The 14101-nt window shown below is 42.3% G+C and overlaps 1 protein-coding gene across 16 annotated transcripts in view; it reads right to left on the minus strand.

Annotated features, from left to right (window-relative positions):
• Positions 1–11251, minus strand: part of myo3a (myosin IIIA) — a 56129-nt gene extending 44878 nt beyond the window's left edge. For 4 of the 16 annotated variants that reach the window (XM_061757709.1, XM_061757700.1, XM_061757706.1 and 1 more), the window contains exons 1-3: positions 7678–9841; positions 3485–3668; positions 3255–3389 (exon numbers count right to left, since the gene is read on the minus strand). In XM_061757709.1, coding sequence (XP_061613693.1) covers positions 3255–3389; positions 3485–3668; positions 7678–7709 — 351 coding nt within the window. In that variant the 5' untranslated portion in view covers positions 7710–9841. Of the gene's footprint in view, positions 1–3254; positions 3390–3484; positions 3669–3793; positions 3941–5562; positions 5988–7492; positions 7515–7677 lie in introns of those variants that run through there. The other 12 variants (XM_061757707.1, XM_061757708.1, XM_061757701.1 and 9 more) reach the window with 10 other exon arrangements.
• Between the last annotated feature and the right edge of the window lie 2850 nt (positions 11252–14101).

Consider the following 14101-nt stretch of genomic DNA (forward strand, 5'->3'; position numbering starts at 1 on the left):
CAGCCTCACAGTTCTGAGGACCGGGGTTCAATCCCCGGCCCCGCCTGTGTGGAGTTTGTATGTTCTCCCCGTGCCTGCGTGGGTTTTCTCTGGGCACTCCGGTTTCCTCCCACATCCCAAAAACATGCATTAATTTGAGACTCTTAAATTGCCCGTAGGCATGACTGTGAGTGCGAATGGTTTCTTTGTTTCTATGTGCCCTGCGATTGGCTGGCAACCAGTTCAGGGTGTACCCCACCTCCTGCCCGATGACAGCTGGGATAGGCTCCAGCACGCCCGCGACCCTAGTGAGGAGAAGCGGCTCAGAAAATGGATGGATGGAAGTTTGCTAACTGGATTTAGCGTCCAAAGAGGCCGCCAAAGCTTGATTAAAATGTATTTTTAAGTTAGTACCCAAACTTACTGTAACTGGAACATCTGATCAATTAAAACAACTAATCTTACAAAGGATTTTTTAATTTTGATGTTTTATGGGGAATTTTGGAAATACTGTAAAGGATTTCTACCCCAAAATCGAGGTTAAAAAAAAATCCTAGTTGTAACCATAAATATACCACAAACGATGATCCCACAGCAATCAAACTCTTGCATACTGTAGGCAGTGTTTTGTCCCCCCCCCCCCCCAAAAAAAAAAGGAATTGTCAAAATGAACATAACTTAAATATGCACCGTTTTCTACGAATAATGGGCGAGCCCCCAAAAATCTGTTTAAAAATAAATAAATAAATATATATATATATATATATATACATATATATATATATATATATATATACACACTTTAGGTGAATTAGCAAATGCCGAAATATGCCACAAATATGTGGGGGTCCACTGTAGTGGAATTATTAAACGAAGAATGACTTTTACAGGTCAACACTTATTGTATTTAAATGACATTTTTCTGAATTTGGAGTATTTAATTTCCTTGGTGGAGAGTGCAGCCAAAACAGCGATGAAGACATTTTCATTGAAACGCAAGTCATGTGACTCATGTAAACGTAACTTCATCAATTATGTGGAGCAGATGTCTGCAGGTTGATTTGTCACCGCAATGACACACGCGCTTACAAGAAGAATGCGAATAGACAAATAAAAGCAGCATCCACCGCGTGCGTGCCTGCGAACACATTTGCGCTCCGAGCTTGACCTCCATGACAGGTCACTGTAGAAAGGATCAACATTAACACTGTGCATAAAAATAAAATTAAAAAGCCGGAACAAACATTCAATTCAAAATATATTGCACATTAACGCTCAATACAAATTGAACCTAAAATGTTTTTAAAACACAGTTCTTAAAGATTAAATGCACATTTTATGAAAGTCAAAAGTTAAACACAAGTGAACTGCAATTCAGCGACCTTTCTAGCGTACCTCTAGAGGGAGTGCCACACTTTGAGAATCATCGATATAAAGCAGAACCAAATACAATACATCAATAACGGCCAGTCAAAGAGTGAGCAAATCTTTCGAGACTTCCGCTCGTATGAGTCGTTTGGCATTTGCAAAGTCAACTATTGGCTGATTTCTGGGAGGGGAATTTAATTCGGTTATTCACGGAAACACCTGATCGTTCGCATTTTAAAAAAACAAATTTTTGTACCCAATGCACTGCTGGTTCGCATTGTTTTTGGAATTATTTTTTTTTGTTTTCATGGCAATTATAAGGGAGCGTCAACTGTTTGCAGATTTTCATTACTGGCGGTCAGGCTCAGTCCCTACAGTCCGCCAATAGCAGCAGTCGACGTATGAGGGCTGGCGATATAGCCTTAAACTAAAAAAATATTTCCCCCCCTCAAAAATCTAATTTCTGATTTTAATCAATCACCCTCCCTTCGCTTATAGAAAAAGCAAATGACTGACATGTATTATTATTCAAAAAAGTTTTGCTTTTGTTCTTTTTTCCCCTTCTGTGATTTTTTTTGTCCCATTAGCTTGCATCAACTTCCACAGAAATGATAAAAAGAAACATCTTTTTCTTTACAGATAATGTGCAAATAAGTGCTGAAAACGTGTGCAAACACGATCCTTTTAACGATCCAAATATTTAGCGGCTAACATTAAAGTGTCACAGTGCGCGGCTTGGCTGGTCCACGTCTGCTGTCGAAGACGAACGTCTCCGATGCAAACGATTCCCCTCGTGCCATCAAATTGCTAGTGATGTTTTTTTTGTTTTTTTTAATGAATCACTAAAGCGTTCGTGAAAGTGGCTAAATATTGCGGCCAAATCTCAAAGTTGACAAACAGAGTGCTTTTTGCAAACTATTGCATTGTTTAAAAAAAATACATTTCTGGCAAATACATTTGAATTCATCAGTAAAACAGATAAATGAACCCGCCGATGCGCCACGTTGAACCCGAAGCAGCGAAAAGGGAGCCAGCAGATGTACGTCTACGCTAATCGATTTTTGTAGACAGAAATGGGGAACTGCCCCTCCCCTGGAAAAACCGCCACAACGCCAACTGGCTGGCAAACAAAGCCCCCAGGTGGCCGACAGGTAAACTCTCCCACCCCGACCCCCACCTTCACCTCCCGCCTGGCTTAGCGTTTCGTAATCCGCAGCCAGAATTAAGCGGCGCTGCACAAAGTTGGCCAGACGCGACGCGAAGAACAATCCGACTTTGAATCGGCACGCTTTCGTCGTTTGCACGCCGCCCGGCAAACGCGGCCCGAAGCGGCGGAGGCCCGTCGCCGGTGCTCAGATCGCACGTTTTTCCACGCATGCTAGCTGCAGTTGGCGCTAACTGGCTCGGAGGCAACTTGGAAAAGGAGCCTTCGGTGCTAAAAATATACGGTCAACGTCTGCTGGATTGCACTTCAGCGTTCGCTCCCTCCCCATAGCACATATTTTTAAGCCTTTTATTATTTTATGGATTTTTACAGTATACAGTCAAGTCCAAATTTAATGCTGTGTGCCTTCAGTGTTTGAGGGAGATTTTTAGTGGCCACTTGAGTTATTTGTAGCTCTGCATTACATAATTGCCTGCAGAGTGGATTTTCTTCGAGCAGACATTTTTAGAATAAAAATATGTCCAGGAGTGACATTTTACGATGAAAATATTTTTTCTCAGCTGTGTAGCATTTTTTTGGGGAAAACAATCTTATGTGGTGTGCTATAAAGTATGAGTATGATTTAACAGTACATTAACAAAGGTAGGTATTTTAAGAGGTAAGGACATGGGACAACTGTGGCCACTGAGAATATGGAAAGCCTTGTTGACATTTATTGCGACAACGAAAGAGTGTTTGTCACCTCCAACACTAGCCACAGCTGATCTCCACATTTCGCGTCCTTCTTGTAGAACATTCCGTAGAACTTGACAACGTTGGCGTGGTCGGAAAGAGCCTTGAGGATGTTGTACTCGGCCTCGATCTCCTCGTCGATATCCTGCAAAACAACACCAGGAGTCAAAAAGAAAAAGACAAAACAAAAAGACGAAACATAGACTATTAGTTGTGAAGGGCAGACGTGACAAGTCTCACATGAATTGGATCCAAAACCTTCACGGCCGCTTTGCTGCCGTCCACCTTGCTGAGCACCTTGTACACTTTGCCGTAGGTCCCCTTGCCGATGGTCTCCACGATCTCCCAAGTGTCGCCGGGGTCCGGAAAGTTGTCGAAGACGATCGACCTCCCGGATTGTGGAAACATTTTGAGGAGAGATGATCTGCGGACGGACGGACGACGTGTCGAGAAAAACGGCAAACGTTCGGAGGTTGGAATTTTGGATACAAGACAACACTGTGGTGCATACAGATTTCACACATCAACCCAACGCATGCACACTGCTACCTTCATTTACAAGTTGAATTCCTTCATAACTTCATTTACTTGTACTTTATATCCAACCAATTTTCACCATTGAAATCATCTGTTCCACACCCCTAAAAAAAACATCTTTTGGGGATTTTACATGTTTTTCATTGAAACGCCATTAATCTGTAAAAAAGCAAAAAAACAAATTATTTTTTTTGGTTACGCTTTCATGAAGAAAAATTCCGCTGCATTGTAAAGTATAAATGAGAAAGTAAAGGTTTTAGTCAAAGTTTAAACCAAGTCAGACACACACTGCAGTACATTTGTGTGTTGAGGTGTGCCTTTAAGGGGCGTGGCCTAGCGAGTGACCTCAGGAGCTCGGACTCCATCTTGTTGGCTGTTTACCACGCACTTAGTATCGTGTTAGTGTCTGCTCCTGCATGCTCCTTGTCAGTGTTTTCATTTTCAAACGACAATTGTGGCTCTCCTTGCCCACATGCGAGGGCATTACAGCATCTTAATTGCTCCATTTTTTTTTTCCCACTTCACTCGAGCGGCGGCGTATCCGAAGCTTGCTAGTAACTCGCATTTTGGCTCGCAACAAGGCAAAAAAAGTTGTCAAGTGACAGCTGTTAAGGCGAAAAGCTAATACGTTGCCGCACTTGTATGTCAAGGTATCCCTGTATCACGAATGTTGTCTTTGGAAAAGGCTTGTTCTCATGCGTGTGTGTTTGGGGAATTAACCTGGAAGCACATCAGCTGTAAATCGAGGATAATCCCCAGCCAGCTGCACAGTCGGGGGTCAAATTAGGCGCTTCGGGGTGACACGTTTCCACGCTTGTTTCCCCGTCAGTCAGCACGACAACGACAGCAAATGCGAGTACATCGGCATCTACGCCAAGACTGGACGCTAATGAGGTCTCGGCGACTTATGAGGTGAAGTATGGCGTCAAAGTACGCGATAAGGTCGCGTACGACATTCTGTAGTTTACTTGCCGTGCTTTGCGGATGCCGTGGTGTTGACGGGTGGCGCTTCCTGGTCACACGCTTTTGTGTGTACGGTTCACAAAATTGGGAGGCAGATACTGTATGACAGCCTCAAGACCTACAAAAAAGCCTCTTTGAGCCAGACCCAAACCCAACAGGAAGTCCACCGTTTTGAACTGACTTTCAAATTTGGCCCCATTTTCCCTCTTTTATAGAGGTCATATTTGAACAAACTCCTTCCAGAGATTTGATCCGATTGACTTCAAACTTTCTCAAGATTTTGAAGATGAAATGTCAACGTTCGCCATGACAAAAAAAGCTGTTTTAAGTTGACTGCAGCTGGTTATGTCTTCTTAAAATGTTACACATTTGATGGGAGTCCAGGCCTGAAGACATCTACAAACAATTATTTACTCGTATACCTACCTATCAAGTATAACTAGTGGCAAACTTGCTGCCCACAACAAAAAGTTCTTCATGTCATTCCTGTATACAAGTACAATACTGCAAAGTGCTAATTTTGCTATTACAAAGCACCAACAAATTTCCATTGGTGTTTTTTGTGGTCTGGAATGCGTAAATGCAATTTTCATTCATTTTCATATCTGCGGGGGCCCGTTCAAAAACAGAATTCTAACTTGTGAGTCTTCAAAGGCTCATTAACAATCATTAGGCTCCCTGGTCGGACTGAAATAGAAAAGTGACTCAATTTTGTGACTTTATCTCAACTGTGAGAGCAAAATTAAAACCAAATCCGCATTCAATCCTGGCAGTTGAACAGCAACTATGCGATAACGAGTCCGAACAGCACAACTTACATGGTTCTGGAAACGGGACCATTTGGACATAGAGCGAGTCCGTTCCTGTCCCGGCGGCGTCGCGGGAGCGAGTCAGCGAGCTAATCTGACGGCGAGGCCGCAGTTGGAAAGCAGCTCTCCCCGTTGGTCGGTCGGAGCCGCGCTAGCTGGGATTAGCGGGAATTAGCCAGTGTTGCGGCATGAGCCTTTCCCCATATAGACGGCCATTCATTCTCAAAGGAAAGCTGGTTAGCCAGGCTCACACTGGCACATATTTACGCCTTGTTAAACACAAAAAGGCTTTTCAGTACTGAAGCACTTTTGTTTTTTTTAGGACTGTGTTTCCCAACCTTTATTGAACCGAGCTATTTCTATTTATGAGAGCAATTTCTCATGACTTGTATTAGTCAATTTTTCCCATTGAAATGCCATTAATCCGTTCCAACCCCCCAAAAAAAATAAGAAAACATTTTTAAAAAATACATCAACACAATCTTGGCTTGTCCTAGTCAACAAAGTTGCAGTAATAGTGCTGGTTACCACAGAGTGGACAGAAAATGAGTATTGTTGTGTGCTCTGTTTGTATGTGTCGCTGCTTTGATGGTGTTAAAGTAGCAGTTGAGTGAAGCATTATAATTACCGTAACATTTACGCTAATTCCTGTTAGCCGTCTGTAGCGTTTCCCATTATGTGTTAGCATTTTAGCTAGCGCACATTCCCTCAAACTGATGTTATATGTTAGCCTCCCAGTGTTTTAATAAGTTTACATTATTCCCCCCCCACTAATCTCAGGTGGGGTTGGAACATATTCACTGTACATAATAATAACAATCTTATCTTCTTCCCACCATCATGATTGATTGCCATGAATTTAAAAAACCCAAAAAAAACCCTCCTGGCTGAGCTAAAGGTCGCCATTCCTCCAGGTCGTCGTCGACAATACGTGCAGCACGTTTCACTCACGTCTTCAATTATGCAACATCGCAGGCCGTGCATGTGACCCACGAGAGGGAAAGCTTCGACAAGCTTCTCATTTTCACGACTAAATGACAGCGACGTGCTTTCGTATGTTTTCTCCCGTCGATGCAAAACAAGGATCCATTGCACAGTCAAAGGCCAATCAATTCTATCAGCACAATCTAATCATTCCGAAAAAGAGGGTTATACAAAATCATTTTAAATAAATTGTTCGGCCGCAAGGGTGGGGGAAAGTGATTAAGTGCATGAATGTAGTATGTGGTAATTAAAACATTTTTAAATTTATTTTGTATTTATCTGTCATTAAATATTTCGTTAGTTGGTTTATTGTAATCAAAATACTACATGTTGCAATAGTTTTACATTTAACATTGTTAATTAAATGAATTGGTTAATTAATTCTGATTAAATAGCAACATTTAATGTTTGACGTTTGATTTGCATTACAGCACTTTGTTTTCACTGGAGTTGTTTTTTTTTTAGTTGAGAAAAATTAGCATTAATATTTTATTTTTAATACATTTTACATACACATTTAAACTTTTTCAAATTCAAATGTCTTTTTTTTTTTTAACTCATGTACCAATGATCTGTCTGATTTCAAAATCAAATGTGGCCTTTAAAAAATCAAGTTCTTAGTGAGATCATTAGTCGCAGCTTTCAGGTTTGCTAATGTGGTTGTAGTTTTCAGCGATGTGCGCCAATATTACGAATAGCTCCCCTATGATGTACGCGTACACCACACAATTGCACACCACTGAAACCTACAAGCACAATTATAAACATATTGCTCAATGTGTCAATCAAAACAGAGACCGCTCTTGTAGTGGCTCTCATTAGATTGTGCTGCTGTACCTAATAAAGTGTCTGGTAAGTGGAAGCAGCACCAAACATTTTACATTTATATATATATATATATATTTATTTATTTATATATATATATATATACACACACACACACACATTTACTAACCTTTTGGGGCTGGTGGCAAGAGCTGTAGAGAGGCAAGAAACACATGGACCACAAAGCAGCAGTGATTTGTGCACATGCACCCAAACACACAATGCACTTAAGTAAACACAACACACACACACTTGCGACACAATGCAGAAAAAAGCTGTGCGTGACAAAGCAACCAGAAGAAAAACCATACTTACTGTTTGCAGATTTTGGATTGATGACATTTCATGCAGGACGTTGCACCCTCTGCTCCGTTTTCCACATCAAAGAGGGTTAAGTGGCGTTCGTAGCCTCATTTGAAAGTTCGTCCGCTCCACAGACGGCCATGTTTGTGGGCGGCGGCGCAGCGGGCCGTGACCTCATCCAGAATGCTCCTGTTACACAGCCACAAGTCTCTCACACACACACATGCGCGCACGCACGCACACACACACAAACACGCACACAAACACACGCATGTACACACAGACTTTCCTCCTTATTCACAAGACTCGATTACAGTGAATCCCCGCAGATTTTCAAGCGATCGTTCGGCAAATCCAAATTTAGAGTTGTACGCCTTTGGTGTAGTACCACGTTCCACCACAACATGCCTGGCAGCACTGAGCTCTATTGGAAGACATGCAATGTAAATAATAGCAAGAAGAAGAGGCAGAGAAGGTCCCCAACTAATCTCCAGTTCAATCTCCACATAGCAGAGAAAATGTTTTGTTCTATGCTCTGTTTGTGTGTGTGTGTGTGGTTCCCCCGTTTGTTGAGTAGCGTTTGTTTGACATCTTTGCTTTTGTCCATTAGCCCCTCGATGACGTTTCCCATTATATGTTAGCATTAAAATAGTTGACTTTTGTTGGACGAAACTATTGCTATATGATTTGGTTGAACACGTTTGTCTTGTAAATATACAATGTTTAATTCTATTTTGTTTTAAATATGTGTTTTTAAGTACAGTAATCCTCCATCATGGGGGGTTATGTTTCAGACACCCCTGCGATAGGTGAATATCCATGGTCTAGAAATATGATTTTTTATTTTTTTTTTAGTTGAAATTGTTTTAGGGTCTGCAAACACACTTTTAAAACAATACACACACATTTAAACAGAATGGGAGGGGTGTATTGCGCAATAAAAATAAAAAAAGGCGAAATAGCAGGACCGCGAAGTGTGAACTGCGATATAGTGGGTGTTTACTTTACACTTCAACTGGGTGAGACAAATAAACAGCTTAGCGCAAGCACACATTGCCTCAAATTTGTTGAACTCAGCAAGCACGAGTCTTCTTTTCATTTCCTTAAAGTGATGTTATACGATAGTCTGCCATCTCATAGCAGCCAGAGAATGAGAACAGATGCTAACAATATTTCAAAAGTGTGTTTCAATAAGTTGAAATGTGTTTAAAGTTTGTTGAAAGGGTAAAACTATCCATTTTTATTAGCATCATTTTTAATACGTCTCTCTCTTGCGGGTGCTTCTGGAACACTTTTCCCATGACGATAAATGGGAGTTCACTTAACACTAGATTTATTTTATCATGTTCATCCTCAGTTTCTAAATAAGGTACTCTGAATGTGTTATTAAGTTTGAAAAATATGATGCCTACAGTAAGTGTTCAAAGGCTATCTCTCTTGTTTTGAACTTCTTGAAAAGTGGCTGGTAGTGATATCACATCAGTCGATTCCGTGTTGTATCTTTGTCAGCGGCGACAGCGAGGCCCGGCCAGGCGTATCCTGCGGGCAGCCGGCTCATTTCCTGCTCCGTCGCTTCGCAGATGATCCCGGCGTGGTCCTAACGGCCGCGTAATTGGGCCGGGCGCGGACCGGACCCCCGTCGCGGCCTGTCCCGGAGCACAACAACAATAAACGGCAGCATGCGTTTGCTAAAAGTCTTTCCATTGCTGCACGTTTATGTCGGTATCGTAAATGGTTGCTGTGGGCTTCCGATATCCCCTGTTGTGAAAGCTGACACGCTCCTGCCACATTATGCTAATTTCCCTCCCTGCTGGAGACGCCACGTCACGCTCGTTTTGCTCATTCATCGTTCAGCCAGTCACTTTTGGGCTCTGCTGGAAATATCTCAACATCCGCTACCCAATTGTCAAAAGTTGCGAAGCGTACCACTTACTGAACTGCATCCGTTGTCATTTGGATTGGAGTGGAACCCCGTTTATTAACTCACCCGCGATACGTCAAAATCCACAATATACAGAGACCGCCATTTTTTTTAGATGTTGTTTTATCCCTGCCACATGCTTTAAACATAAACTTATGAAAACACATTTTCCAAAGTACTCCTGGGCACCTGCAGGGTATAACATAATTTTAAGAAGCAAATAGTCTCATTCGCAGTTTTCCAAATTAGAGGCAAAGCGCGCTTGCTTCAAGATGCTGATTTGACACACCCAGTTAACGTTTGCTGCAAAACTAACACATACAACAAAAGAACAAACAAAATAAAAAAATTATATATTTAAACCTCAAAATGTTCAACCAAATCATGGAATTTGGAGGAACAAAAGTCAGCTAGCGTAACGCTAACATAAAATGGGAATCCCAAAAGACAGCATCACGGAAACTAGCATAAATGTCACGGTAATTATAAAGGTTCAACCAACAGCTACTTTACACACACAGAAGTAACAATTGAACTTCGACGTGAGCGCTCTGAAGAAAGGACGAAACTAACTTGACTGTTCACTGCTCGTTTGTTTCTGCTCCGTTCTAAATGAAAGGAAAAATGTGAAAAATCTGTAAGGAACATTCAGCTTGCAATGAAAATCTCATCATGGCAGGTACAAAATATTGGATGAGATGCCTCCCAGCTATTTAAAAAAAAAGAAAAAGTGTGACGCCTCGCATAAGCCGCTAATAAGCTTAATTTCCCCACAGGTAACCTACATACGCGCAGATCATCCTCTATGACTCATTCGACATATTTTTAGAATTATTATGATTATTTTAATGCGACAGAAGAGGGGGCCAACTTATTTTCATGGCAGGTCGCATCAGAGTTACAGTTGCCCTCAGACAGACGCTGTGAAATCGTTTCAATGTGTAAAGTTCAGCACAGATACATTAGTACATGACGGCTCGTGCATTTCCTTACGATCAACGAATTGTGGATAACTTGAAATAAAGGGAAAATAGTGAAGAACAAATAATGTTTTGCGTACAGTCCCAATTTGGCTGAGGAGCACACCCATAAATCCTACTTATAAAGAAATGTAAATAAAGCTTGACGGCTTTCTTTTTTGATAGTTTGAATATATTCTATTCATAGATTCAATAATTGTTCATTAACAACATCATCGAGTGTCTTGTTAACTTTAATTAGGGCTGCAAAGAATGATTTTTTTTAACAAAAGATGATTATTTTCTTCAATGAATCTAGTTTGGGATATGTGCCATGTATAGCACGACATAGCTTGGTCAAAAGAGCAAAAAAGACAACAACAAAAAAAGTCTGCTTGAGCACAAAAGACAAAGAGTCAGCCTGCAATCGTGGTGAAGCTTGATTGACTGATTGATAAAAGTATGGCTCGCCTCTTGCTCTTTGTGCAAACGCTCCGATCAATACGGGCCGTCCCGTTTTTCATCTCCCGCCGTCGCTCAAACGCAGCCTACAAAAAACAGACAAAAACGCATCACATCTCGGCTCCTGACAGAAACGGGGCGTCGCCACCTTTTTCCATGTGGCTGCCGATGATGAGGAAGGGAGGTTATTACGGCGGCGTGCAAGACCGGCGTCCACGTCTGGCTGGCTATTGTGTGCGCGCGGTGGGCCGTGACCCCCCCCCTCCCCCGAGCTGTGGGATGGACCCCATCCTGAGCCTCAAAAGGAAGGATCAAAAGATCATTAGGCTAATATAAGTTACGAGGTCCCGTCGCGCAAGCTGCCGATTGCCACTTAGCACAAATGACGACAAAAAGTGGAAGGTGAGATTAGCATGATGCTAATTCATTAGCTCCAACAAGGGACAACCTTTAAAAGTGCTGTATTGTTACAGTAGCAACAGAAATTGCTGTTCCAATGAAAAATATTGTCTTTTACAGTAAAGTATTTTTATACCAGCATCGCATATCAATATCACATTTGCTGAGGTAGGGCGTTGGATTCTAGTGCACTTTAACTATTAAACAATTAAACCCTCCCGCCCCTATCAAGTTATTGGGCAAACGAGTTTGGTAGGCCACAAAATGATGTAACTGGCCAGACGTGGCCCACGGGCCTTGAGTTTGACACCTGTGCAGTAAAACATCTTACAGTACAAAAAACAAGCCGGTGTGGGTTCGGTTTCGACCCCGCCGCTGCGCCTTGGCCTCACGTTTCAGTAAACGCTTGCGTATTTAGCATCCGGTGCCTCCAGGCCGCACCTCGGACACTTTTATCAACGTTCTCGCTTGCCGGATCCCCCAGAATACATTACAACCCCCCCGCCCCGAACCCGCTCGCTCTCATTTTGATTTTCAGCGTGTGGCGATTACCCAGCAGCCCCCTCTCCTATGATAAGTTGTTATCAGCGAGAGCCAGACGGAGAGCAGAAAGCGCCACCTCCGGACTTGTCGACGGCGGCGAGCGACTGCGCTGGCAGATTAGCATCGCTAGCTGGCGGCGACGCCTCTCCTGTGTTCGAATCGACCTGATAAATCTGATTCATGAGGATTATTTCAGCGTCGTGATTTCATTCTCCGCAAGACAACAGGGGTGTCCGGACTTTTTCTTCCGAGGGCGCCTGACGTTTTGATTTAAATTGTTTAGCATGCTAAAACCAATCCATCGGCGTAGGGAAAGATATGCTAAGCAAATACATTCCATACAGTATATCTATTTTAAAAAAGAGGTAATGGTGCAAACAGTCAAGGACTGGAAAACTGTACTGGGCAGCAGCAGAATCCCATCTCCACATTCAGTACTGAAAAATTGAATGCTAATTTATGTTAGCCCCTCTATGCCGTTTTGCTTATGTTAGCAAAAATAAGCTAGTGGAAAAAAACAACAACAACAATAAACACAGGAATAAGCAGGTGTAATGGGATATGTTTCAAACTTAAATCTGCAAATAGGTTTAGAGATGCAACAATTAAGCGATGAATCAATTGCCAATTGAATCAACAACTAGTTTGATAATCGATTAAGATTAGCGGTTTAGAGACCTTGTTTAACTTAAAATTGTCCAAAACCTCAAAATTTCAGCCCTTAATGAAGGCAGATTTGATCTAGCTATCTATCTATTGTATCACTATAAATAACTGAAAAATCTTGGTAAAATAAACCATTTCAACATGCCGTTAACAACGTTTTGTTTTATTCTATTATTCCATTCATGATAAAAATTACAATTATTTTCGAAAACAATTGAACTTTTAGAATTGAATTTTTTTAGATAAGCAGTCTCTTTAGTCGATCTTGGTTGTGAAAAGCCACGACAACGATGAAGAATTATTTTTCCGGGCTGTGCATGTAATTCTAAGCCTTCAAATCTTTGCTGTAAAATGGCTCCCGTTTACGACCAAAACAGCGTGTGCCGACGCTCTTTTTGTCAAGGTCAGGATGATGATGAGGAGGAGGAGGAGGAGGAGGTTGGATTTGTGTGTCTGGGCACCTGCAATGACAAAATGGATTCCCAGCTGCTCTGGGATCAGTTGGAGCGAATTGATGCCCACTTTCCTTTTCGCCTCATTTGGGTCACGCAAGCCCAAAGTGGAAGCTTTTCGCCATCAAGAGCACTCGGCGGCCTCTCGTCCTCCTCCGCGTCACCTCCAAAATACGCCGCCTGCTCTCCTCGTGCGTTTCGGGCTTTCCATCTAAGCCCCTCCTCCCGTCTCGCCGGGAGGACCAGCATGCACCTGTCCCCTCTGGCCATTATAAGCCCCCCGCACCCCGCCCCCTCCGCCATCATGGCTGATGATGCCGAGGTGATGAGACGTGACGGAATGGGTTCACATGACGGGAGGGGGCGTATTTGTGTGGGTGGGCTTGCACCGAGACAAAGCACGATTTGGAATGTGAGTCGTGGTCATGACAGCAAAAAAAAAAAAAAAAAAAAACAGCAGAAAGGTAACGGGGACAATTTGTAGTGACGCTGCCACCCAGCTAGTGGTACACGGACGCCCTCTAGTGGTATGCAAAAAAATAACTGCCTAAGTACAGTTCAGTCGTATTTCACTTTTCAAGGTCATTACATGTGCAGGTATTCATACTAAAACTATTTTATTGAACTTTTATATGGGATACATTTTCATTATGTAAGTTGTTGTTTGTAATGTAAAAACATGCTGCACTATTTGCATATACTGGCCACTCATGCCAGAGTAGCATCTGCTCCATTGCACACTGTTTGAGGAGTATCTGTAACATTTGCACAACCAACATTGTCCCAGATTATCGCACTACTCGTCACTTTAAACCGCATACACTCCTTGAAGTCTCAGCGCCCCTTGCACAATGGTCATTGCACCGGTCTATTGCAATATTAGTCATTCAAACTGCTCTAAGTGCTAGAGGACTCTGCATCTTTTTGCACAATTGTTTTTTGTCAATGTCTCTGTCTCCAAAGTGTTCTGTAAATTGACTGTCTGTTGTACTAGAGCGGCTCCAACTACCGGAGACAAATTCCTTGTGTGTTTT

The sequence above is a fragment of the Phyllopteryx taeniolatus genome, chromosome 20 (assembly GCF_024500385.1).
Source record: "Phyllopteryx taeniolatus isolate TA_2022b chromosome 20, UOR_Ptae_1.2, whole genome shotgun sequence".
NCBI lineage: Eukaryota > Metazoa > Chordata > Actinopteri > Syngnathiformes > Syngnathidae > Phyllopteryx > Phyllopteryx taeniolatus.